We start from the raw sequence: 27,116 nt of genomic DNA, 5'->3' as shown, positions 1-27,116 counted from the left end.
TATTCCATGTGAGGATGGTGGAGGGAAACCATACTCAATTGATTTTACAAAGTCAATGCAAGCATACCATATTCTATAGAAGGTGTTCGTTTTTGCCCTGGTGTGATGTTCCTTTTGTAAAAGAAGGCCGAGGGCCTTCTCGGTAGTGGCACCCACCCTGTGGAACGCTCTCCCACCAGATGTCAAAGAGATAAGTACAGTAACTACCTGACATTTAGAAGACTTCTGAAGGCAGCCCTGTTCAGGGAAGTTTTTAATGTGTGACATTTTAATGTTTTTTAAATTTTTGTTGGAAGCCGCCCAGAGTGGCTGCCAGATGGGCGGGGTACAAATATATTATTATTATTATTATTATTATTATTATTATTATTATTATTAATTTTTTCATAAGAGTGATGTCCCATACTTCTGAGAACCAAACTTCAAAAAGGTTTCTATCTAGAGACTTCCAATATGTTGCTATGACTAATTTAGCTGCTGCTAATAACAGCAAAGTAAGATCATTATTGGTTGTATCTTGGTTTTGTGAGGAATCCTCTTTATATATTTATTGGTTAGAAAACAACTACAACAAACCCCTTTCCACATCATGGCTATGCACTGTCTCCCATACAGCCATATTTTGTATTATTACGCCTTACCCGTTTAGCATGCATTATTATTTAAATGTCTAAAATTTCAAAAAAATACTCAAATGCATCCTATGTGTATTTAGAAAGCAGTCTGTACTGTATACACACAGTAAATTTTCGAAATGCTTATTCTACAGTTGTCCCACAAAAGTGGTGGTGACATCTCTGGAATGTTTCTGGAATAAACTCATTTTTTATTCCAGTATGGGGCATTACTACAAGTATCCCCTCCAGCCTTTTGTGAAGAGATGTTTTATTGTTATGACATCTACACAATGTGCCTGTACCTTAATTTGGCAGCAATTTTGGCTACATCTAACAGCAGAAAGGATGAAAAAGCCACTGGGGACAGGAAATTGTGCCGCTGCAGACCCATTGGCCCTGCAAATGTCTTCATATAACCTGAGACAATTCTAGGCACATTCATACATGCATAGGTTCCTCCAGGGGAAGTGATAAAGTTGCTCAGTTCTCAGTGATGCAACCACCATGCCTCCTTCTTCACAGGCTGCCAGCAGGTGTGTTCTTGTTGTTGTCCAGACAGACCCACCTACGGTAAGGCTGTGATGTGTGGAGGGATTTCGCAGAGCTGCTCTTGTGGTTTCTGTGTTGAAGTACCAACCCCCCTCTGCCCCGCTTTCAGGACAGGAAATATTCAGTTTCAAACACTTAGAACGAAGCATTTATTTGGAGCCCAGGGGAGTCTGCACACACAGGAGAGGGACGTGGCTGGGCCTTTTCATCTTTGCAGTGTTAGCAAGCCAAGGGCTGCAGGGGAGAGAACAGCCGTGCCAAGGAGGGTAAACACTGGAGATGAACCCTGCTGAGTTACAAGGGGCCAAAGGGAAGGGAAGGACAGGCAGGGAGGCCAAGCAAACACAAACACAGCTGCCAAAAACAAAGCTTGAAAGGGGCCATTTGAAGCCTGCAGCCTTGGCTGAAATATGGGGGCGTGGGAGCTCCTGGCACAATGGCATACTCAGACTTGGCACAGACCGGGCAGTGTGGTTGGTTGCTTGGCACCACACTCTCAGCTGCCTTCTTGTTTCCTTCAACAGGCGTAAGTTGGGAAGAAACAGAAAACCGTACCTGGTGGATTCTGCGGGAGGTGCCTCTGTAAGGAGCAGGTGTTATATTGGGTGCTGGTTGACTCACAGTGCTAAAGTCACTTTGGCAACCCATAGCTGCCAGGTTTTCCCTTTTCTCGCAAGGAAGCCTATTCAGCATAAGGGAATTTCCCTTTAAAAAAGGGAGAACTTGGCAGCTATGTTGGCAACCCTCTGGATGAAATGATTTCAAGTGTACCCTTGAAATGGGTCCTGTTTCCTACAGTGAGTCTGCAATCTCTCCCTCCCAGTGTCACATAAATTAAGTGATCTGAAAAGTCCATTTCGATCTTAGGCCAGCAAACGATGGGAACCCATACGGGTTACTAATCTAGTAACTACTGTAGTTTTGTTTTTATGCCGCCCTCTGCTGGCGATCAGATGATCAGCATGTGGGACTGTAGTTTTTGGCAAAACCTTGGCTTCATATTTTAATTTTTCAAAACAGCTGAGAATGTGTGTGGTGTTTTCCTACAAGCAAAACAAGGAAAATAATAAATTGCCACCAGAAGGAGATGGGACAGAAACCCCATTAAAGTTGAAGAGCATTGAGTTGATTGTCCTTTCGTGGCTCTGTGTCACATCTAGTAGCGAGAGAAGCAGCTCCAAGGAGCATTTCATGCTCTTGCAGTGCTGTGGGAAGGGGACAGTGAGATGACCCTGCATGTTTACCCATCCAACCATGCAGACTGCAGCAGGGATCCAGCAGGATTTCCCGTTTGCTCAAAGGCTGCCTGTTTGTTTTAGGAGGGAGGTCTCAGACACCAGCATTGTTACACTAATGGGACTATAGTTATAAATAGCAGCCAGTGGGGGACCTTCTGGGGTTATTTTGGACTTTGACCACACAAAAGTGGAAATGCTCCAAGAGGAAGCTGGGATTGCTCACCCTCCCAGTCAATGTGAGAGGATTGTTTAGGTCTGCTATTATTGAAAAGCAGCAGCACTCTGTGTGTGATGGAGCAACAGTGAGCACTGCAAAACAGGCCAGTTGTTCTCCTTCTGATCCATAGCAGGGCTTATAGCAGGAGTGATGGTGATGAGGACCAGCAATCTGTCTCTGTTCTGGAAGAAGAGTTTAACAATGTCTGAATAAGAATAATCTGAATATTTTGCTGGCATGAACTGCAGCATATTTTGTTTATTTATTACTTTTATGCCCCCTCCAAGGAGCTCAAGGTGGCATACATGGTTCTTCTCCCTCCCCATTTTATCCTCACAACAACCATGTGGGCTTCATGGCTGAGTGGCCATTTGATGCCTGGTCTCCCATGTCTTAATCCATCCCTCTGAGTCTAACCACTACACCATCCTATTTGTTTGCTTACGTACATATTCAATCTAAAGTGAGTGTCTCTGGACAAATCAAGGTGGCATGTGGCCAGGGTGTCTTATGGGCAATGCACTTTTTAGCATGTCAGTATGCAAAATTAAAAACAATATATTGAGTTCCTTGAAAACAGGGGAAGAGGCAGAGAAACTAGGGGCCTACAAAAAAGACCTGGGACTCAGGTTCTTTGGGCTACCTCATAACAGCACCCCTTCACTCCACCCTGATATAAGACTTCTACTACTCCCCTCCACCCCCTGAAGTCTGATAATTCAAACACTGTTTGCAGCTTGAGTTATAAAAGGGAAAGATGGTGTGGTAGTTTACAGCAGGGGGAGAAGAAGCCTTGAGTAAGGTGCCCTCAGTTCAATGTCCTCAATATGTACAGAGAGAAATAAAACCCTGATTCCCATAAAGGGTTCTGTGGTGCACTTAGTGAGTATATTCTATAGTGAGGACATTGCTGGTGAAAGACATCTCCCCTGAAGCATGGCCTTGTGCATAATTTGAAGGCAAGGATGAGTCAAGGTTATTTCCAAACTTATTTCAGTCCTGTTAAAGCGCCTCCCCCCTACACCTGTTTATGTAGCCCCAGCAAAGTGCTTGTGCCAACATTTTCTCCTTTGGGAGGTCTATTCCTTTCAAGGGGATTCATTTAACTGGGCTGTGCTTTTTGCTTGGGGCCATAAAATGGCACCTTTTGGCTTTTGATTGGAAGGCCATATTGGACGCAGCCTGCTTTATGGCGCATTACTGCCTCTCGCGCGGATTTAACCAATTTGATCCATGTCTAATACATAAATAAATAATCCAGCAGGAACGCTTCACATTAGATGACAATAGGAAACTATAAAGCATGCTTCCCTTCACGGCAGCCATCAGATCTGGGTGTGCTACGCCCTCTGACGACCAGAGCAGCTATCACAGCTGTGGAGCTCATGCTTGCAGCCCTGCAACTGTCTAATGTCTTTGGTCACTTGGCTGTTTGCCTTTAAAAAATATTTATACGTTAGCAGGGTGCTGCGTATTCTAATGCAGAGTGTAGTAACATCTCTGAGCAGGGAAAGAAACTAGCTGTAGAACATAGGAAACATTGAAAACCAAACTGCTGCCGGCTTCTCAACAAAATTCAGTTGTGCTGCGATGGGCCACGGAGGTCTTTCTGAGGCGATTCAAATGGTACAGAAATCACTGTCCTTGCTAGTTCAGAGCTCTCAGTACTGTATCTTTTGAGGTTGTGATTGGTTGAATTTGTACCAGAGGAAGAAGCCAAATAGGGTTGGTATAATTTCTAGTACCAATACATCACATTTCATCACAATCATTTATTTGTATGTCACCTTTCTACAGTTAAACTCAAGGTGGCTTACAACATCAAAAGATTTACATAATTACAAAAATATATCAAAACTTAAGTTATAAGCAATAAATGAAAACATCTTAATACATATTTAATAAAATGAAACAACCTCTACATGGATATAATTCCCATGTAAGAAAACTGGGTGTGTGCCCAAGGACCCCATTATAGAAATGCATTGTGTACTCTCGACAGTTCTGTAAGGAAGTGATATTCATGTAGGCAAATTGTATTGTGTGGTGTTGCCCTCAGTTGTTACTAGTGTCTGTGTATAGGTAACGTTAGAAAAGTGCAAATATGTTATTGCTGCCACTTCTAGCAGTGGTAAGCAGCAGTCATAGTCAATCTCTCTGCCTGTCTGCCTGCCTGTCTGTCTCATGGTAGTAGGAGGTGGGGCATCTTGCTTCTTGGCCAATGATGCAGAAAGAGGCTGCCCTAGTAATTTACCCTAGCTGCTAATAGTGCTCCTTCTCTCCCTCTAATTGCCTCCTTCAGCCATGTTTAATTATAGGATAAGAAGCTGAAGTTACTTTCTTCAAGCTAACTTTCCTCAGCACCTCCCCACAGTCACCCCTTTCCAAGCTTATAAGGGTCTAATCCTAAGCCAGGACCAGCTGCTGCAGCCCATTACATAGGTCCAAAGTTCTGCTGAACTTAGCCAATGGTGTGTGGCCTACAGGTGCATTCCTGAAACAGACAAGGAGCGGCATTCAGAAAAGCCAGTGCGTAGAAGACACACAAATTGGCTACTGAGCTAGTAATTCAGGCTACAGGTGTTTGTGGGTTGTTGTTTTTCTAAAGCACTTTCTATTTCCAGTCTATAAGAGTGGTGGGATGGTACTAATGAATGGATTTGAGGGTACCTAAAAACTCAATACTCTTGTGTTCCATTACAGGCAAAAAGAAGGCAACACTTTTTGACAGCCAGGCTCCCATCTGCCCCATTTGTCAGGTCTTGCTTCGCCCAGGTGAGCTGCAGGAACACATGGAGCAGGAAATGGAGAAGTTAACACAGCTCAACATCAGGTAAGGACAGCCAGGGTCTTCACTAACCCACGCACTACCACAAGCATCAGTGTGCATAACCCCAAGACACAGCTAACCTGGGTCCCATCCCTCTGGCATGTACCAGCTGAGGAATCTATAAATTTGTCATTGTATACCTTGGTGAGGCGTGTTTAACTCTTACTGCAAATTTTTAGAACATTAAACTATCTGTGTACCCTTCTTTTGAACATATGTTTTCAGTCCCAATAATCAATCAATCTGAGATGCTTCTCCCACCCCCAAAAAGGAGAAGGGAGGAAACTTTAGGTATTGCAAAATATTCCTCACCAAGGCTTTCAGGCAATGTTGTTTTTCTGATTGATCATACCACACAAGATTTATTGTGAGTGCAACGCATTTTGGGGGATTCTTTCTCAAGGGCACTTAAAAAACAACAACGTTGACACACCAGGGGCAGAATTAGGTAATCTTTGGTAATATGGTGCCCTGAGCGAGCCCAAAATTTGGTGCCCCCAAATGGATCTTCTCAATTTTGCACACACACCCCTCAGCTCACTGCCCTTTTGTGGGGGAACTGCCGGCACTGCCCTAAATCCAATGCGGGGAACACTGGGAATACTTCACTAGTTCTCAAGCTGCTTCTCTCTGTAGCCAGCCCTGCCAGCATTGATGTCCCTGGTGCTGCTTCACTGGTGTCAGGTAAAGCTCCATTGAACTCTCAGTATGCATTTTTATCTCTTAACCTGTAAATTCCATACTGGCCTAGCCTGCCAGTGAAAATGAAACTGAAAGGTTAGAAATCTCTAATCCCCTCCCCCCAGCTTTCATTGATTGCAAAACAAATGTTGTGTGATCTTACCAATATGGAAAATAACATTGCCAGAGAGTTTTGGTGGGGAATTACTGCCTCTCCAGGTTCCCCCTTTCGTGACTTCTATGAACAGCAGCCTCCTTTTCTCAGGCGTTCTTGCCTCCCCAGTGCAGCAGAGAAGAGGTTAAGCATGTGGACACAAAGGTGGAGTCCACCAGCCCACCTCCAGAGGCTGCCACCTGTCCTGAGGCTGCCTCTCCCTTGGCGGCTGTTGCTGCTGCTGCTGCTGCTTTCACCAGCGCAGCAAAAGTCCTCTGTTTTTTTTTAAATAATAATTGCATTTTAACTGCTAGCAGTTATTTAGGAAATCGCTGCAGCCAAGGGTTGGCAGATCCCTGGCCTTCCCTTAATAAAACTGCAGCCTGGGAGAGAGCGTGTTTATTTCAATTATTAATGAATTCCCCGGTCATTAAAAGGTGAAGAAAGAGATCGTGCTGCCGATGGCAGCAAGGTGATGTCATCAGGTGGCTGGGAACAGTAGGAAGCAGGGAACAACCAGGTTTTGGACCGCCCAGCACCTCAACAGACCACCCCTCAAGGTTTGGAAAGAGGGCCCAGCTTAGCCTGGAGTCCTTTCTCAGTGTAACAAGGGGGATTATTGGACACAGGTGTAAGGAACCAGTTTCCACAGGGTATAAAAAGAGGGGCCTACTGAATCCAGGTTGGACCAAGACCTCCCAGATCCATACCGATGTAGGATCCAGTACCGAGCCAAAATCTGCCACTTCTCAGATGGGAGGGAAGAGGAGTGGGGGGGGGGGGTAGGCAACAGCTAAAAGTCATTTATCCCATGTGACACCCGGTTCCCTTGTGCGCATAATTTATGGTGTAATTTGGGCTGCATCCAACTTAATAAAGGGCCACAGCAAATTAACGAACAGGTTTAAATGAACAGAAGCAATTAGCGCTCAGAGGAGCCTGTGGAAAGAGCAAGGCTAGCCTTGGAGTGGAGCTGGCCGAGAGCAGCCTGTGGCTGGCGTGAGGCGGGGGAGGTGGCGTTTAATGGGAAAGGAAAGGAAACACTAAATCATAAAGGCTGACAAGGGCCATTGTGGGCCAGCTGACAAATGAAAAAGAATGGCATTATTCCTTTAAATAACCACGGCAGTTAAAGGGGGAGACAGCTTACTCCTAGCCCTTGCCCGCTAAGGCTGCATGCATGGGGAAGAGCAATAGCAGGGTCTTTATTAATTATTAACTAATGACTCCTACCATGCTGCAATAGATAACGCTCAGTCTCCTCTGCAGATCAGGCCCCAGGGGCTAATCACCAGCCCGCTGTAGCATCCCGCCCCAGCCTGGCAGTGGGAACAAGCCACCTTAAATGTCAGGCTGCTTTTGTGTCTCATGGGGAACTGGGGTTCAGGGCTTCCTTGCATAGAACATGGCATATAAACATGGCCTCTTACATGAACTTGCCCATTTTCAACACAAATATCACTGTGTGTGTGTGTGTGTATCGTGCTTTATGTATTCAAGATGGTGGCACCATCCTTCCAGCTTGTGACCCTGGACACAGAAAGGACTTGGGAGACAGAAGCCATCCATAATGAGAAAGGGAAGATAATAATCTCAAATAAGCCAATAAACTTGAAAATAAAATGCAGGCTTATAAATGTGATGGGCTAGAGTACAGGAGCCCAACATACCTCTCTGCCAAACTCCAGTCGTTACCAAAATGGCCCGGCAGCTGTTACTAATCACTGTGGTATGGGAAAATCACCCTGGGAAGTGGGAGAACCTCGCTTGCCAAAGGGAAGGATCTTCTTCTTTTTTTAAAGGGAAGATGTGCCCAACCACAGATTGTTGTTTCAGCTATTAAATAAACATTAGGGTAAAGGAAACCTCCTGTGGTGTGGGATGAAAAAAGCAGCCTTCCCTGGTCATGGCCACACAAAGTATGCCCTGCCCCATATTGTCTTCTCAGCAGGGCATCGGTGTGAACACTGCACAGTAAAGCGATTTGGACATTACTCAGAAGCATTTAACTCCAGTGTTTATGAAAAGCACCAGTGGCTCCATGGTTTGTGGCCTCTAAAGGCTTGTTTACACAGCCAAAAAGATTTAGAGGTAATGATTCCAGGGTTATCATCTTGAGGTAGCAACCTTTATCTGCATTAACAAGGCATTGGGGGATGTTACAGCTACATCTCCTTACTGGTGTTACTCAATAGATGGCATTTTCTCACCGGAGATTATGACTTCACTTCAATTTACATGATATTTGTTTGTTTGCCCATTTATGACTTGCTTTTCTTCCATCATGGAGCCCCCATCCTTCACTAACCAGACTCAGATCTGCTTAGCTGCAGCAACGTTACTGTGTACCATATACCTTCAGACCATGAATTGGATGTGGGAATTGGGTGGTGTGTTGAGATTCCTATATTGCAGGGGGTTGTACTAGATGACCCTCAGGGTCCCTTCCTACTCTACAGTTCTATGATTCTATGTCTTGGAGTTGAGATGTATAATTGTAGTTTCTTAGAACAAAAGAGAGGAGTGTCGTTTCTATTTTTAATTGAGATTGCTGACTCTCTGTCACCTCACTTCAGTTTCTGATTCAACCCTTGCTTGGGTGAACAAATCAGTTTTCATCCCCAAACAACAGACTTCTCTGTTACAGCAGGATTTGTCCCCACTAACAGAGAAAAATAAATTAAACCTTGGCTCATTTAGGACTTTGTCATGAACTTTGAATGACAAACCTTCCTCTTCACTTCTTTTTGTTAGTTTTGCTTTAATTATCTACAGCACTGCCTTCTTTTGTAGATCCAGTGTAGGAATGCTCTAGCAGGGCATTTTTAAAACCCTCAACAGGTATGAAGCTGTCTCACTAGCCATGTAGCCCAGTTGCTTGTTAGAATCTGAGCCAATTGGCCACTGCAACAGCTTTGCCCTTGCTCCGGCTATGTACACCCTGTGCCATTAAAGCACATCTGAAACACATTGTTTCCCCTCAAAGAGTTACAATCCCAGTGAACCTTAACAAACAACAGTGTCCAGAATTCTCTGAGGAATGTGCTTTGAATTTGCTCTAAAAGTATAGTGTTTGTACACAGCTGTTTATCCAGTGAATGTGCAGTCTGTTGCATTTGTACCTGAGTGGACGTCCTGCATATTTTTGAATGGGAGGTGAACTGGAGCAGAACGGTTCCTCTGAGCAAGGCTATCCTCTACATGTAGCGGGTTGAATAACGAGTGAAGCACATGTGACATTGGTAGCCTGCTTTAGTATTGCCCAATAGAGGGGAAGTGGCTGAATAAGCCCTAAAAAGAAACTAGATAGGCAACTATCCAGAGTGCTTTAGCCTGAAGGAATCTTGCTGGGGCAGGGGATTGGACTATACTGCCTCCCATGATATTTCTAATATTCTTTAATTTAAAAGCAGTGCCTAGCATCTACCTTGCCACAAAATGTTGCATCTATTTCCAAAACTGCCCTGTAAAAGTAAGATAGAAGCTTGTTTGTTTTTCAGAAGGACATGCCAGCGTGGACGGAGTTAATCCCCTCCAAGCCGAAGCTTGTAGTTTTGTTTTCTTTCAATTTATATCCTTCGCTTAAAAGGGGAGGGAGGAGGGGGAAGAAACGCCCGGCAGGTGACATATTCTAAGAGGGAGCAGCGAAATCGTGTTAACCACTTCAAAATCTCATATATTCAATCGGCCTCTGGCAAGACATCTGCCTAATGTTAGCGCTTAAATATCCTTTTCCATTTTACATGCATTCAAGTCTCATTTGAGTGAAATGAAACGGTATTATTAAAGGGAGATTTTGCACAAATGGCCTGAATTTGACATGTCAAGTTCAATGAGGCTGTTACATATGTAATGCTGAGAAGGGGCTCCGAGGCTCCTGGCACTTGAAACAGCGCCAGTGGCTCAGAAATGAAATTTCTGCAGCCCTTTCTCTCCCCACCCTTCCACTGCCTCCCACGGAATGCCAAGTAGCTGCTCATGCAGTACACATCCTTGGGTTAGGATTCGGGGACAAGGCACAGTGCCCCATGGCGAAGCACTGAAGGGATCGAGATGCTGGCTCCCCAAGCTCTATAGCTGACTGAAGATAAAACATTTAAAGAATCACTGTGTTGAAAGGGGCTCCAGCTGCCCTCTAATCTGCGTCCACCCAGCCACCCAGTTATGGCAGAATCCTCTGGATCCTTTATGCAACTCTTGCAAATGGCATTTCAGTCTTCTAATGTAAAGATGATGAGATTCTACAACCACCTTGCTTATTTCCAACACATTTGCACATTTAAGCAGTACCCAGGCATGTCTAATGTCAGTACCCAGCATTTTCAGCACCTAGCATTGGCAGGTTCTCATGGACTGCTAAGGGCTCACTCAGCCAAGTATCCAATCCTGATGCAAATCCCAGTCTACCTTCCTTCCAGCTTTCCAGGTAATCAAGAGACTAGTGAGAGGCTGCACTCAAGGATAATGGAAGTGTTTGAGCACTCTCATTGGAGAGAGGCGACTTTCATGGTACTTTTCTCCTTAGAGAGGGGGAGGCACAAAAACCTGAAGCCCAAGCCCTGTTAACTCCCCACTCCCCACTGTTCTAATGCTGCTGAATTAAAAGTGAATGAGAAGGTATCCTAACAAAGCTAGCTAGCACTATGGTTTTCTAACACTGAGTTATTCAGGCTGTGCCACCTGCACTGATCCTATAGGTTCATTTGTAATTGTGGATTAGCACAAGCTGAACAGTTTATGTGTGCATTTACACTGATTCAGCATATCTAGTGCTCAGAAAATCCTTTCTGTTAATAAGTGGCCCTACTATTTAACCAAAATCTGTGGGTTGTATTTAGTGTAGCATTAAGCAGATAGGTAGTTCTGTTAGTGCAAGGATTTCTCCTTGTGCAGTGGAACAATTTCCCCTGTTCCTCCCCCAGCATACTCCCTAAATCTGTTCTGGGATTTCCCCTGACACTCTGGAGCAGATTTGGGGATGGCATGGGGCACACACAGAGAGGAAGAGAGGGGATTTTTTGTTTTGTTTTACTAGTGCAACTATTTCATTGAATACCGCACTGTTCCTCTACATCACAACACATGCAGGAAGTTTCTTATTTAGATAAATGGGTCATGATGTAGGACAGAAGCTGAGAGCTTCAAGATTCTGTAGGACAGCTAGATCCATAGTATGGCTGCATCCTTACATCAGGGATGGGAAACCTATGACCCTCTAGGTGTTGCTGGACTCTCATCAGCCCCGGACTGCATGGCCAGTGGCCAGGGATAATGGGAACTGTAGCCCAACTATGTATGAAGAGCCACAGGTTCCTCACTCCTGCCTTACATATGTCAGGAACCTTGGTGGTCAGAAATTAGTCTGCTCATTTATTTTTGCTGAACCATATGTATGGGATGCACACTTGGTGCTTAATATCCCCATTCCTCCTGTATCAGTATTTTGGTATAACATTGCCAGCATCCTCCTATTCCATTAGCACTGTTATGCAGACATAACAAGCGATAGTAGAGAGAATGAGATTAAAAACAGGGCTCTTCCAGATGACCAGTGTACTGAGCATTCATCCTAATTTGTTTTCACACACACACACACATACACACACACACAGAGAGAGAGAGAGAGAGAGAGATTTTTTCTGGGGGGACGCAGGGGTACACATACCCCTAAACATTTTGTGAATCTAAGTTTGGTCTTACTGAGGGGCAATATTGCAATATGAGTAGGGAAATGAAACTTCTTTCTTTTTTTAGAAAAAAGCACTGTACACACACACACACACACACACACGTTATACAATATCACTATTGAGCACTCAGTTTTAGCAAAGGTTATATAGCATCACCTGACATTGCCGTTATCTGAAACTCTCGAGTATATTTTCCCATCACTTTTCTTACCACAAAAAATTTGTTGTTTTTTTGGGAAGTGAATTTATTGTGCAAAGAACTTAAGAGCACCAAATCCACTTTAATTGTGCAATCTAAATTTGCTGGTATATGATAGAATCATACCTGCAACATAATGAGTCTGGAAGTGGCCGCACTGAGTATAATCACTGAGCTCAGTCTTGAGTTCAGGTAAGACACTCCAGTTTGAAATACGATGTTTTCTACCCTCCTGTAATCATGAGTTGGATTGATCCACTAGGAACTCACCTATAGGGAGCTTATGAGCAGGTACCACAAAGTTCCCTGGTTAATCCAGCAGTTGACTGCTCCAGCCCTCTTCAGACTCCTCCTGAGAAGCTAATCCCCAAGAGGTGTGCAAGATGTAATCCTTTCCCCACAATAAGAATAAATGGAGTGCATAAAACATAAATAAGTCCCATTGTCACATGCCATGCATCAGGGTCACTGCTCTCACCTCTTGCTCTCCTAGATTTACACCCAGTGACATAAACCGGCGAGGCAATGCACTGACACCTCCAAAGCAACCAACACTCAGGTCTTACAGAGCTTCGAGCGAGTGAGATTAGAGACATTTATGAGTGAGGGCCTTTTTTCTTTCACAAAGCTCCATTGAAATACATAGTAAATCTCTCACGTTAAAAGCAACCTGACAACCAAGCAGAGATCTAAAGAGACGGTGACTAGCCAGTATTACTCTCAGTGAGAATTAGACCCCGGTGGCCCCCCATCTCCCTCCATTCGCTAACTTTTTTTCTCATTAGTTTGTCTTTGATACCCTCCCCCATCAGCTTTTTAACATTTCATCCTTTCTTTCTTCCCTCTTCTCCTCCCCCTCCTTCCCATGGTATCATGGCGACATCTCCAAGCCAAGTACTTTTAATTTCGCCTGTGGCCCTTGCTGACACCGTGGATATGCACAGCAAGTTAAATTCCCGCCTGATCAATAAAGCAGAAGCCGTGTGTCCGACCGGTCGATACTTTTTTATCTGTCTTCAGCCCAGTCCTGCTGATGACAGGCCTCTTGCGCATTGCCAAAGACACTCAAGGGCAACCAGACTTTCAAAAACACGAGCACTTTAAAAATATATATATCATTATTATTATTATTATTTTATTATTATGTTTATAATCCCCTCCAAAAAACCCTGAACTATATCCCTATAGGAAGACAGAAGGCAGTTCACAGTGTTTGGCCTTTGCTTGAAACATTTTTATGATTTATCTTAATTTTTAATTGCAAAAAAACTTGTGAATTAATTGATTTCTGGGGCTTGCCAATTAACATTGTAATTGGGTGCATGATAAATTCTGAGGCAGTGTAATTTTTTATTCTTGTCACCAAGAGGGGCTTGGTGAGGGCAGCTTTTTTCTGCATGTCCCCTTGCATAGAATGTACTCTACCTCCAGGGTACAGCCTTGCTTCCTGCTACCAGCTTCTTCAGAAAGAGATCAGTAACCTATTCAGCTTTGCAAAATGGGATCTCTCAAAGGCATAAATTCATGCCTGGTAGATCTGAAGGAGAGGGCAGTTCCTTCACAAGGTTCTTTTCCTTCTAGTTTTCCCTTCGCATTCCATAGCATATACCTAATCAATGCTTCCTTCATTCAATTATGGCTTAGAAAAGGGAAAGTCTTGAGCTGTTGCTCCTGAAGTAGTGTTGCCCAGTTGCAACTCTGGGAATATGCATATACCTTTGGATCTCCCAGTGCAATGGGGAATGAGGCAGCCACAGCTTATTCCATCCATTCTTTCACTGTCTTTGCGCACTTGGAGCCCTGCTTGCCACACAGCTGGTGGGTAGAAGAAAGGGGGCAGAAAGACTATGGCTACTTTGTCTCCCACTTCTTGGAGGTGGTGGGGCTTCAAAATATATGAATATTTTGCAGGACACAACCTGGCAATCCTATCTAAAAAATAAGTTTGGCAATGGAGAGAAATAGAGATGTTGTCAGGGCCTGGTCATTATACTTTGGAAAGGGAATATGCATCACCCTGCTATGTAAAATTTGAGTTGGCCAGTGGAGGAGATGCCCATCTTTAAAGTTTAGAGGATACTTGTGGACCATCACCAAATTGCTCAGGTTAAAGGCTCTTTTCCCAGTCTCATTCATTACCCATTACTCAAAGACCCTGTAGGCAGAACAGAAAGAAGAGGTGAAGAGGGTATACATAAAGAGGAATGAAGAGTCCGGCCTTTACAAGTTTCAACCAATAGAAGACTCATCAGCTTCTGCATAGTCCAATGCTGTTAGCTAAAAGGTAAAGGTTACCAGAATGCCACTAGCAGGGAGATATGGTACCACAAATCTGTGTGGCACATCATTGGAGTCCAGCAGAGTCCACAAACTGTGTGTAGACCAATACTATCACTAAACCTAATGTGGTTTAGTCTTTGCCTCATCCCTGGTTTATGTTCAGTGCAGATGAAGATGATTAATTATTATTACTTTTGTTTAGGAATCATTTAATTTATTAATCATTCCCATATATAAAACAGTTATATACATAAAAATAGTTGACACAATTGCACACATAAAAACAATTTTATACAAAACAATTATAAATATAAGAAGGGATTAAAACAACAACTGTATTCACATACATAAGATGAGTTCACATCGCAACCTGGATAAAGATGTTGGAAGGTTTGTTCAAAGAGGAGCATCTTTAGCATGCATTGAAAAGGCAAAGAGAAGGCTGGGCAACCCAGTCAAATGGGTGGAGTACAAATAATTAAAATATTATTAAAAATTATTATTACTTGTCTGGTATGCAGTGGGAGGGAGTTCCAAAGGATAGGTGTCACTTCAGTAAAGGCCTGATTCTGGCACCTCCTGATAGGATTCCCTCTTCAGAGAACAGTAATTGGGTATGTAAGGAATGAGGCAATCTTTTAGGCATCTTGGTATTTGTACACCAATACCAGCACCAAGAAGAAGAAGAAGAAGAAGAAGAAGAAGAAGAAGAAGAAGAAGAAGAAGAAGAAGAAGAAGAAGAAGAAGAAGAAGAAGAAGAAGAAGAAGAAGAAGAAGAAGAAGAAGAAGAAGAAGAAGAAGAAGAAGAAGAAGAATTGTTGTTTGGATTTGATATCCTGCTTTATCACTACCCGAAGGAGTCTCAAAGTGGCTAACATTCTCCTTTCCCTTCCTCCCCCACAACAAACACTCTGTGGGGTGAGTGGGGCTGAGAGACTTTAAAGAAGTGTGACTAGCCCAAGGTCACCCAACAGCTGCATGTGGAGGAGCAGAGACACGAACCCGGTTCCCCAGATTACGAGTCTTCCAAACCACTACACCACACTGGCTCATCTCAGTAGCTATTTGGCAACCAGTGTACATACAGTGTACATGCAGTCAATAGGTTTTACATTGATTGCTTCAGCCTTTGAAGGCCTCCAACTTTCAGTGGGGAAATTGACAGTTATGCTGTAGTTAGCTACTGTGCCTTTATTCATGAATATGTCAGCCTCTCCCCAGACTTATGCTCATATCGTCAACTGTCATGCTTCTCCATTTTCTTGGGTTACAGGTATGCTACCTTTAGAGTGGTGTATGCCCAAAAGAGTGTGAGTGAATGTTTCTTTTTCAAAAGAAAGGGCCAAGTAGTTTTTACTTTGTGTTGAGTGTGGCCATCTTTTCTACAAACTCTTCAGCAATGCCTCTGTCAACATCCTGGCCCTGCTCCTGTGGTTTTGACAGGATCCTGATACACAAAATTTGCAGAGGAAAAGCTTTTTCTGGCACAGATATAGGTTGTTGGAGGAGCTTCACCTCCTTAATTGCTGTATCACAGGCTTCTATTATAAGCACAGGAGCAAGAGGAGTTTGTTTTTTAAGGGTGGCAAGTTGTTTTGTGTTGTGATTTCAAACTTCTGTTCTTGACAAGAGAGCAGGTGGTGCTGTGGTCTAAACCACTAAGCCTCTTGGGCTTGCTGATCAGAAGGTCGGCAGTTCAAGTCAGTGTGACGGGGGTGATGTTCTGTCGCAGCTCCTGCCAACCTAGGTGTTTCAAAAGCACACCAGCACAAGTACCTAAATAGACGAGAAGGTAAACAGTGTTTCTGTGCGCTCTGGCACTTGTCGCAGTGTCCCGTTGCACTATGCAGGCCACATGACCCAGAAAGCTGTCTGTGGACAAACTCCGGCTCCCTCGGCTTGAAGCGAGATGAGCGCTGCACCTCATAGTCCAGTTTGATTGAACTTAACTATCCAGGGGTCCTTTACCTTGGCAAACTGAATTTGTGCCCTGCCATATTTGCTATTGAGATGGGTCAGAGACCTGATTGTGACATTAGTGAAAATGGAGACATGGTGTGGTATTCAACTAAGTTTTATTCACAGAAGACTCATTTAAATTAATGAACATGATTAAGTTTGGTCCATTAATTTCAGTGTGTCTACTCTGAATAAAATTTAGTTGAATACTACCCATGTCCTCTTTTGTTGCACCTCTTCAGTACTGGGACATTGAAGCTTGGCCTAACTTTGTGGCTGAGATTTTGAATGTGACTGAGCTTGAACTAGGCCTCAGAACACAAGTTCAAGCTCCACCACATTCTCCCTGTATGACATTAAGTGAATCTGGCAACTCATCTGGGCCTCTGTTCCCCATGTGTATAGAAAGGTTAATAGAGGTTGTAATTTTAAATTTGTCAGTGATTGTGAGGCCACTTGGACATTTAGTTGTTGAAGGGTGCACCATATGATGAGCAGGTAAGCTAACAAAGTGAACCCAGGTGCCCTGGTGAAGGGCAGAGTAGGGAGAAACATGGGCAGCAGAATAGATTGGGCAACTAAACCCATGGAAAATGTCTCTAAGTCTTTCTCCCTGCAAGCAAAATTCAACTGTGGGCCAGTCCTTTTGGTGGATTAAAGCTACCAGCTGGAGGATAATTATTTCCCCATTACAGCTACAGTAACAAAGATCAATCTCCACATTCCCTTCCCCCCTGGCTTGTATCTTGTCTTTATTTGTTAGACTGGCTTTATGTTTCCCCCCTCCTGTCATTTTCTTTTCTGGGAAGAGTTAAGGAGCTCAATTTGTTGGGTTTCAGCCCATAAGGAAAGGCAAAACAGAGCAGAAACAAAAATTTAGCCATTTGGTTAAAAGAAAGCACACACCCATGTTTCCCTTTATTTTATCACTAAGTTGATCTTATGGTGCAAGTGATGATTGCTTCATGGATTCTTGTCCTGAAGCTGCTGTGTACAAATTGGAGATTACTGGCTATCATGAGGTTGTGCAAGTGTTATTTTGTGTGGGGTTTCCCCCACTGATAAATATAGTGCAGGCTAATAGTCACTGATCATCCTTATTTACAGGTTCTTGGTTAGGGTTGTAACAAGAGGGCCAGAGATCACTATGGCCTGATTTTAGTGTGGGCAAGTCAAATGCTTGTATTGGAGTTTGGCTGCTTCAGCAGATGTACCATTTCTACCCTGCTGCTGATTTGGGGAAGTGCCAAGATGAGTCTCTTGGAGCTAGCATTTGCATAGCATTGAGTGCCAAGCTTTTTAAAGTCTACCCCATTCCTTGCAGCACTACCCTGCCCCCGCCCCCCATTTTGTGAGGGTAGATTTGTTTTCTACTTAGTTCTTTGATGGTCATGTGGTTGCTCTGTCCAACACAACTGTACTATTACTATAGTAATTATACTATTACTATTATTATTTATCAAAATTTCTATACTACCCTTCATCTGAAGATCACAGGGTGGTTTACAGTACAGTGGTACCTCGGTTTATGAACACAATTGGTTCCGGAAGTCTGTTCATAAACTGAAGCGTTCATAAACTGAAGCGAACTTTCCCATTGAAAGTAATGGAAAGTGGATTAATCCGTTCCAGACAGGTCCACGGAGTACTCAACCTGAAGTGTACTTAACCCGAAGCATGGGTGTAATTGGTTCCGGAAGTCTGTTCATAAACCGAAGCGTTCATAAACTGAAGCAAACTTTCCATTGAAAGTAATGGAAAGTGAATTAATCTGTTCCAGATGGGTCCGCGGCGTTTGTAAACCGAAAATTTGTAAACCGAGGTGTTCATAAACCGAGGTTCCACTGTATAAAAACACAAAAACGCATAACATTATACAGTAACAAACAAAAGCAATAGCCCCTCCCCATAGACTTTCTCACTGTACGGTAACAGAATTGCTTGTGCTCCAATGTGTGGACTGACTATTCTGCTATTGTCTCTGAATGGTAGAATTAGTGCAAGGATAGAAGTGTGGTTGAGACATTCATTTACTCACTGTTATAACAAGCCCTCAGAAACTTTTACTCTACACTTTCTAGGCCGAAATCCCAAATAGCTGTTTGCTGTGATTCAGTTTTAAAGAGCTGATTTTTGTGGGCAAAGCACCAGAGCAAAAAATAAAAGGGATGGCTGTGTGCTCGAACACAGAGCTTTAACGTATGAACCTGTTCCTGGAAAGAGTGGAGCAAATGGTAAGTGAGGATAAGCCCTAAGTCAAAATGAGTAGATGCTCCCTTTCTAATGTGGAGGTCAGATTGAACTGAATTTATTGAGAAAAAGCTCCAATCCTAGCTCAGACAGCAAAGCACAGAGGCTACACCTGCCTTAGTGCCACTTTCCAGGGAACTCTTACTTAAAGCTTTGGGTTGTTTCCAAATAACTCATCAGCCCAAGGATTTCTGCTTGTGCAACAGAATTGCCCCTTTTCTTGTGTGCCCCCCCCATTCCCTTCCCAGATCTGCTGTGGGTGGTTGGGCAGAAACCCAGAACAGATTTAGGAGGGCCTGGGAGAGGGGGAGTTCCATTGTGCAAGCAGAAATCCTTGTGCTGATGGAATGAGTTAGTTGGATACCTATGGCTGTACACCATGAAAATATAACAGGGAAGGATAGCAGGCAGGAAAGGGAAGGGTCGTTGCTCAGTAGAGGAACACATGCCTTGTGTGCAGTAGGTTACAGGTTCAATCCCAATCCCAGTATCTCCAGTAAGAGCTGAGAAAATATTCCTGTCAGAAATCCTAGAAAGCTGCTGCCAGTAAAAATAGAGTCTGTACTGTCTGTATAAATGCTGAGCTAGATGGGCCAATGATCTGACTCAGCATGACAGCTTCCCATCTTCCCATGCATCTATTTTTTTGTACATAGAGATTTCTGTCAGATTTTTAAATACTGCCTGCATTGATGAAGGCTATAAATGAACTTTTTTTATATGTAAGTTTGTGTCAAAGAAATGGAACCAAACAACAAAACTCCATCTTCTCTGCTAGTGTCCCTGGTTTCAGTTAGGTTTCAATTAGGTTTGAAGCACATCCATTATCAAACTATAAGCCAGGATGATCAACAATTTTACAGTCATTTTCCAGTTTTATCCAGTCCCTAATTAATCCAAACCAAACATGGCTGTTATTGGTAATTTGTATTGTTTAAAAAAAAATCTTCAATAAAAATATTTAAAAAGCAAACAAACAATTTTACAGTTATGCTCATGTCATCCTCAGATTTTATTTGGGCTTCTGGGAGGCTGGAGTGAAGAAAAGTAAAAACAGACTTTTGGACCACTTTATGTTTTATCTAAAAGTGCCAATGTGCAGACTCACTGTACTTATCCCCATTTGGCAAGCAATATTTTTCTCTCATGTTGTTGGAGCATTTTCCCAGTCACTACTAGCTGATATAGGACACACACAGAGAGAGACACACACACACACACACACACACCACACACACACACACACACACGCACGCCAACAACGAATCCCTGCTTCCTTCATGTTGAGCCTTCCCATGGAACAGTCACTGATTAAAAGTGACATTTAAAATTTCCGGTTTACTTTTTCACTGCCTCTGTTTATTGCCTCTCCCCCTCCTTAACACACACACACACACACACACACACACACACACGGTATGGTTGAAGCTAGCTCACTGCCCCTATTCCATTGTAGCACCTTTTGCTATTGAATGTCATTGTGTAAGCAGTGCATTCCAAGGCAAAATGTTGTTATTCCAAAAAGGAATTGTTATCAAGAGGCTTAATTTTAAACGCCTCTAAAACCAATAAGGCAAGCTGCTATTAAGATGCTGAATGAGGTGTCAAGAGTTTCACTCACTCACTTGGTGTCAGCTGGAGCTAGGAAAGCTCATGACCTCTTTAAAGCAGATGCCTCAGGATAACCCTCAGACTGCCCGGTGAAACGACTCGCTTAACAATGGGAGAGACAAGGTGTGAATGTTCATGTTCTATGCATATTGATCATAATTTGGATATAAGGAACAGTTTTATACTGAATTAGACTAGTGGTCCATTTGGCCCAGTAGTGTCAACTGCTCTTCAGGAAGACCAAGTGCAGCCTCTACAAGTAGAGCCATCAGATGTCAGGCACCAGGCAAGACTTGGGAAGGGAGTTCATAGTCGTGCATCTCTAGATAGCTGGGACTCTTATGCCAGTGACAATTTAGAACACTAGTTTGTAGAAAACCAATCAAATTAATGTGTTTTTTTAACAGCAGAAAATGAGGTCCACTCTAGATTGGAGTACTAAAAACTACATTTATTGCATGAAAGAGAGCAAGATGATGACTTATGTGGACCAAGTGGTGATCATAGAAGCAGAAGTTGCAAATGTTCCCCCCCCAGATTAAATATTCAAGAGGATAATAGATTGTTGAGTTATTGTGTAACTCCCATTCATTTCTATGTGGTTTCTGTTGGAGAACTTCCCAGTTGACTTGCTCTTTGCCAAATATTAAATTACTCTTTGCAGCCTGAGTGTTCAGGATCAGTTGTGTTAAAAACTCAGTAAAAGTGTGATCTTTTGGAATGACTCCAAAGTATGACTTTGGAATGACAACTAAGCGGCCATAGGATACAGCAGATCTTCTCCACCATTGGTGGAGAGGGAGGTCTGCCATCAGAGAAGGACCCCAGAATGCTTCCTTATAGTGGTGGCAGAGAGCTCTTTTGTTGGTACTCCAATAACAGAAAGAACAAGGATGTGGATTTCCTGGGCACATTGGTGGAAGCTTTGGATGCAGTGGATCTAACGCTCCCTACTGGGCATGCCCTTGGAACAGGAAATAATTATTTCCCTCCCATTAGAGTCTATTGTGGGGGGTGGTGGCTTTCCCTACCCTCTGCTGATGTGAGCCTAGCAGGGCTGGGGATCTGGTGTTTCTTCTTCCCCTCCCCAATAGGATTGCTTTGTAAATATGTGCTTCTGCTTCATAACAGATGTGCTTGCAACATAGCCAAATGCTAACACATATATTTGTGTGTAGAAAGTGGATCAACATGGAAACATTAATTTTTCTTAGAAATATGCAAAGCCCCAAGAACAAATATCTTACCCACAAACTCCCCCTTAGCCTCATTAGGGGATGATAGCTATTCCCCATCTGTTAATTCCTGCCTCTTTGTGATCTGCTGCTACCTAAAAGGGGCAAGTAAGTTGTGCTATCATAATGAACTGGATAAACAATTCCCCAAACAGATTAAAACTAACTGTAACTTGTAAAGGGTGGGAGGATGGGGGTATGTAGTAATTATATTTTATTAGCTAGCAAAGCACCATTTTTTGCTTTCAAAGGATAATTCTATGTAAATCATCTTAATTAGAAGTGTCAGACAAACCTGTGAAGATCATAGTTAGCAAGTAATTTCCTATGTATGGGTTATAATTTAAACCACATGGATCGCTCGCTGTGTGGCAATATGCTGGCCATGAAATAATGTGGGGAGTGTCGGTTGAGGTTATTACTATGTAAATGTGTGATCATTTCAGACCGCTCCTGACTTGCTTAGTGATTAAAGAGAATTCTGAGGTCTCCAAAGATTGTGCTCTTTGCAAGGGCCTGGAGCAGAAAACTTTAAAAGGTGCTAGAAAGTGTTTGAACTTTAAAGGTCGTGATTTCCCTTTTACCATTTTTAATTTGCCACCACTGTTTATGGGAAGGAAGGTTTCTCTTTGCTTATGGCCTCTCACTTTCCCAACCATCAGGCTAGCCGATTAATGATTTGCTCTCGGAAGGGCTGGACAAGAGAGAGTGTTGCCGCTTCACACAATACATTTACCCATGCACATAACTTACCTGTGTGTTTCAAAACACAATCTCTGACTTGGTTCTTAAATCCCAGAAGAAAAGGCTGAAATGGAGGTTTTGTGTCCTAAAAATGAAGCAACAGATATGCAATACCTTTAGGAAGAATGGTCCCTTGGCCTGACCTGGTAAGACCATATTAATGCACTGAAGTGACACCCACAAAAATCGCATTCTAATTCTTTAGATGAATTAATCTGGACTAGTTACCACTAGTTAAATGATCTTTAGCATGTGCTGTTACTACTAAGAGTAGAATCAGAAGCACTTATACTACTCCTCAAATATTGTCAACTTGCTTTGTAATATTTAACTGTGCTCATCATCTTGAGGCCCTTCTTTGTGTTCCCCCTACACAAGAGGCCTGGAGGGTGGCAACACAGGAACGGGCCTTTTTTTGCGGTGGCTCCCTGTTTGTGGAGTGCTCCCCATAAGGAGACTCACCTGGCACCAGGCAAAAGCGCCAGGCAAAAGCTTTGGCCTTTTAACTATCTCTGGTCTTTTAGAAGTGTGTGGGATATTTTTAATGTATTTCTCTTTCCTTTTGGTTTTCATGTATCCATGTGGGGTGTAATGTCTGTCTGTTTGTTTGTCCATTCATTTGTAAGTTGCTTTGGGTTGCCCTGGGCATGTTGAAGCAACTAATAAATAAATAAAAGAATCATTCATTTCCTCGCTGCATCATGGAAAGGAAGAATTGGTTAAATACCATAAAGCATATTTAACTGCCAACATCATAGGAACCACATTCCCTTCTGGGCAGTTCTCCAAGAGCCACATGTCAGTGTTGGTCAGGGCCAGAGGCAAAAGTGGGCAGAGCAATAAATGTGAAGGTAACTTCTGTATGGTAGGCTAGTTTCTTCACACTCACACACATCTCTCTCTATCCTCCATCCAGCCAAGCAAAAGCCCTCAAGGAAGGTGCAAAGCAAGGCTGGTGAGGGGTGTGTCTCATGAGGATGTATAACCTGGGGAGAGTCCTGAGGGCTATAGAGAGAGGAATGGTGGGCCACCATTGTTCCCCTGCCCTGAGGAGAAGAGTATGGTGTCTCCATGATTACAAATTTTAAAAACCACTTTTGACAATCATTTAGTAAGGATTGGTTAGAAAGAAAGAAAATAGTACAAAGAGAGCAAAACTAACTGGAGAGGAATGATGTTAAGTAATGGGCAATCTAACACTAGCTTATGCTGGCCAGGGTTTCCCCCCTTGTTTTGTTCGGGTGGCTCCTACTTTTTTTTAATATCCACTTTGACTTCCGTGGGGAAATAATTGGTTTCCAGGCAGACATAGTTGAGGGACCCAATCCTGGTGCCTCCCAAGGGAATGAAAGAGCTGTGACCGCCTCTGACTCAGCCCCAGAACACCCAGTTTGGGGGGCTCCCCACAATGAAAACATCTCCAGTGAATCTGGGAGTTGGGATTGCTCTCTAAATAGGTAAATATCTGCAGTACAGCTATGCAGTCCCAAGTAATTATTTTCATTCTATTACATGCCAACACACACAACACACTTCCCTTTTGGTAAGGAATTGGATAACTTGGCTTCCTACCTCCCTGAAGCATGCACAAAAGACCAGCTTTTTGTCAGTGACCCCAAAGAGTCGCATTGGTTGCTATTGAGAAGGGAAGTAGAATTGAGGTGGAGATGACTTTTGGTCTTCAATTTTTGAGGGGGCTGTGATTGTGACAACGAAGCAGTGGTGGCATGGGAAGCTTTGCAGTCCCCAGTAGCCAACACCTTCAAAATACCCTCCTCACTTTGCTTTTCTACACCCAGCCATCTGCCAACAAAAGGCAGATTAAAGCTAGCCAAATTCAATTTCTACTCAGTGCTGCCACAGCTCGACATCTGGGGCTAAAGTGTCCCCGACAAAGCGAACATGACAGCCACATTGCTTTTTTGTCACATCCAGTAGCATGTTGATCTTCTAAAAGTCTCATAAAAATTTATTGATGTCTCCCATATTGCTGTGATTGGGAAGAAAAGTGTGTGTGTGTGTGTGTGTGTGTGTGTGTGTGTGTGTGTGTGTGTGTTAATGCTTCTAGAATAGATCTGATTTGATATGTCTTGTTCTATTGTCAGCATCTGTTTAGCAAGGCTTTTTAATACTTTCTGGCTGCCGATCAGTCATCCCTAGCTTGGGATGCCGACTTGCATACAAATTTTATTATTAAGTACAATTCCTTCTCTCCCCACTATCCTCCCCCCCACACCACCCTCCCCTCTACCTATCCACCCATCCATCCATCAACCCCCCCAAGGCTAAGAAGAGGGACCTCCAGCTGTGGGAGCCCTGCAAGCGCAAGACATCAGCTTGGGTAACATATTTCAGAGCCCCATTTTTGCCTGTTGCAGGTGCTTTGTATCAGTAAATCGAATCATGGGGAAATCATTTATTTCCTAATGCTGTTTGTGGCATGTTAGCTGGAGAATTTACATGAGAGAGATTACTTTAATAACCAAAAAAATTACAGTGTGGGGTCTCCCCGCCCCGTCGCCTTTGATATGTAATTGTTTCAAATTTAACCTGTCTGGAGTGAGGGTGAAAGGCATTATTAAATCTGAAGCATCTTGCTCCAGGGAGGGCGGGGAGGGGGAGGATCACCCTAGTGTGAACCTCCTTCCAGCCGTTAAATAGAAATGGAGTGAAATTAACAAATCAACCAAGCAGAGAGAGAGAAGGAATTCCTACAGCCTGGAGAAAGGCCCTTCTAATTTTAGTAATTTGTCTCTCTTTTCTCTGCTCCACATTCTCCTCCTGTGACCCAGTCCTGTGTGATACCTAATGCTCTTCATTCCTGCTAGTGTCTCTGTACATTAATTTTGTTCAAGGGCTGAGATCCATACTGGACCAAGGGTCTCAGGGGGGAAATGTGAACTGCAGAGAAATGTAACCATTTATATTTAGAAATGTAATTCCTTATCACGTACCCTCGGACTAATAGGGACTGTAATCAGTCACAGAGCAACAAGGCAGTGTATATGAATGACTGCACTGACACAGGGTTATACCAGGAAGGTGCCTGTTACATCAGACGCTAACTTTGCAGCAGGATTTCTGGTCAAACAAAGTGGCAAGTGCTTGTAGAGTTTTCAACCAGTATCTGTGTCCCATAAGCAGTAGGAGCAGGTGGTAATGCGTTGTGAGACAACTTATCCACAGCACAGCTAACTACCATACTTTTCTGCATGGCAAGTAGGTCTCTTAATGGTTTCCCAAATCACCTGCTTTTCAGCACACTTTGGTTTCAGTTTCACCCCTTTACCTGCCTCTCATGGACTGGGCTGTGGTTTCATCCAAGATCCTGTCTTACCCAACATGGCCAGTTCAAGAAGTCATCAGGGTTGGGAATTTGCCAGGGCCCAGAACCAGTAAGGGGACAACTAACTGAAAGTGGATGCCACCACTTTGACTGTCTTTGCTACTAGGATTGACTAGGTTTGGAAGGGACACAAGAGCAAACCCTTAACTAAGTTGAGGTGTTTTTTGTTTTTTTTAAGAATCTGGCTGAGATTTGCCAAGTGTGTATGCTGTTAGTTCTGACTAGCTTGCATGCCTTGCTTCCTTCTGCCCTTCAGGGCTGTGCTTTAGTTCTCCCCACCCCCTCAACAGCTTAATCAGGGTACTATTTGTGCATCCACTCTGCAATGTGGTAAAGTGCTCCAATCACTAGGTAATGCCACTGCTACCCTGCCTATGAGTCTTCTTTAAGCTAGTGGGTGAGCAGGCTTTGATCTTGGGAATGGGGGAATTGCCAGCAAACTCACTCAACTTGCCGCTGGATGCCAGAGTCAGCCTAACCTCTTCTTATTCCCCATTGGCACAAATCTTTGGAGTAAGTTACCTATCAGCCTGGCTCATGGGTCACAGGCCACAGAGTGCCTTCCAATTGTTTTGCAAAGCAGTGGAGCCACTGCTTCAACTACAGCTGGGCTGCTCACAATGGCAGGTCATCAGGGGAGGATAATTGGCTTTGGAACAGCCTGTTTTGGGGCTTGCTTCTGGCCTCCGGTGTGGAAGAGGGGACAGCATGAGACAGGCCACTTATACAGCAGCCTTGAGAGATGTGGTATTTGGGGGCAATTGTTGCTTTGCCTAGGTGAGAGGAAATTGGCAGGATCTACTCTTGGGTTCCTATCAGACAAATTTAAGTTAAGAGAAAGCACTGCTGTGGGGGAATGCTTGAGGTATGTCTATCCAATCTTTGAGCAATAGAGTCTTTGGTGTAAGAAGAGTTGTGAATGGACGTGTAGTGGTTTGGGCAGGCCATTGTAACACAGGGATTAGAAACCTCCAGACCACCATGCCTCAGAACCAGATCATGGAGGTCTTTGCAGCCCTAATGGTGTGCCAGCTGCCTCACTCCATGCTCTGCTTCCAGTTTGGTTGCCTCCCTCCCTCCGATCTTCCTGTCCCTCATTCTCCTCTGCAAAAATGAATGAGGAGAGCCAAAGAGAACGAGGAGAGTTATTAAAGGGTCCTTGTCCAAGTTGCCCCAGAAGTCTCCAGAAGCTGGAGCCAGCCCAGTTAAATGCCCATGGTTTCAAATTGCAACACTATGTGTTACTTCTGTTTATGATACTTAATGGTGTATTTTCCCATAGGGCCAGGCCTGCGTCCCTACGGTAGTAGACATGGGAAGCTTTATTATGCTACAAGAATTATGTGGGTGTAAAAGGCAGATGCACTTCAGAGCTTCTGTGATACCTAGAGTATGATTTTGGATACAGGAAGTTGAAGTTATATCCTTGCTCAGCTTCAAAGTTGACAGGGTAACACTGAGTGTCACTGTCTCTCAGTCTAATCTGCCTCACAGGGTTTTGTGAGAACACCAACTC

General features: G+C 43.6%; 1 protein-coding gene across 5 annotated transcripts in view; it reads left to right on the top strand.

The window, feature by feature from the left end:
- The window catches only part of RNF220 (ring finger protein 220), a 304,666-nt gene that overhangs the window by 181,331 nt on the left and 96,219 nt on the right, over positions 1–27,116 (top strand). For 3 of the 5 annotated variants that reach the window (XM_088673295.1, XM_035121688.3, XM_088673296.1), the window contains exon 4: positions 5,325–5,454. In XM_088673295.1, coding sequence (XP_088529421.1) covers positions 5,325–5,454 — 130 coding nt within the window. Of the gene's footprint in view, positions 1–5,324; positions 5,455–24,538; positions 24,596–27,116 lie in introns of all 5 variants that reach the window. The other 2 variants (XM_035121690.3, XM_035121686.3) reach the window with 1 other exon arrangement.

The sequence above is a fragment of the Zootoca vivipara genome, chromosome 7 (assembly GCF_965207765.1).
Source record: "Zootoca vivipara chromosome 7, rZooViv2.hap1.1, whole genome shotgun sequence".
Classification (NCBI taxonomy): domain Eukaryota; kingdom Metazoa; phylum Chordata; class Lepidosauria; order Squamata; family Lacertidae; genus Zootoca; species Zootoca vivipara.
This window is presented reverse-complemented; position numbering and strand designations above follow the sequence as displayed.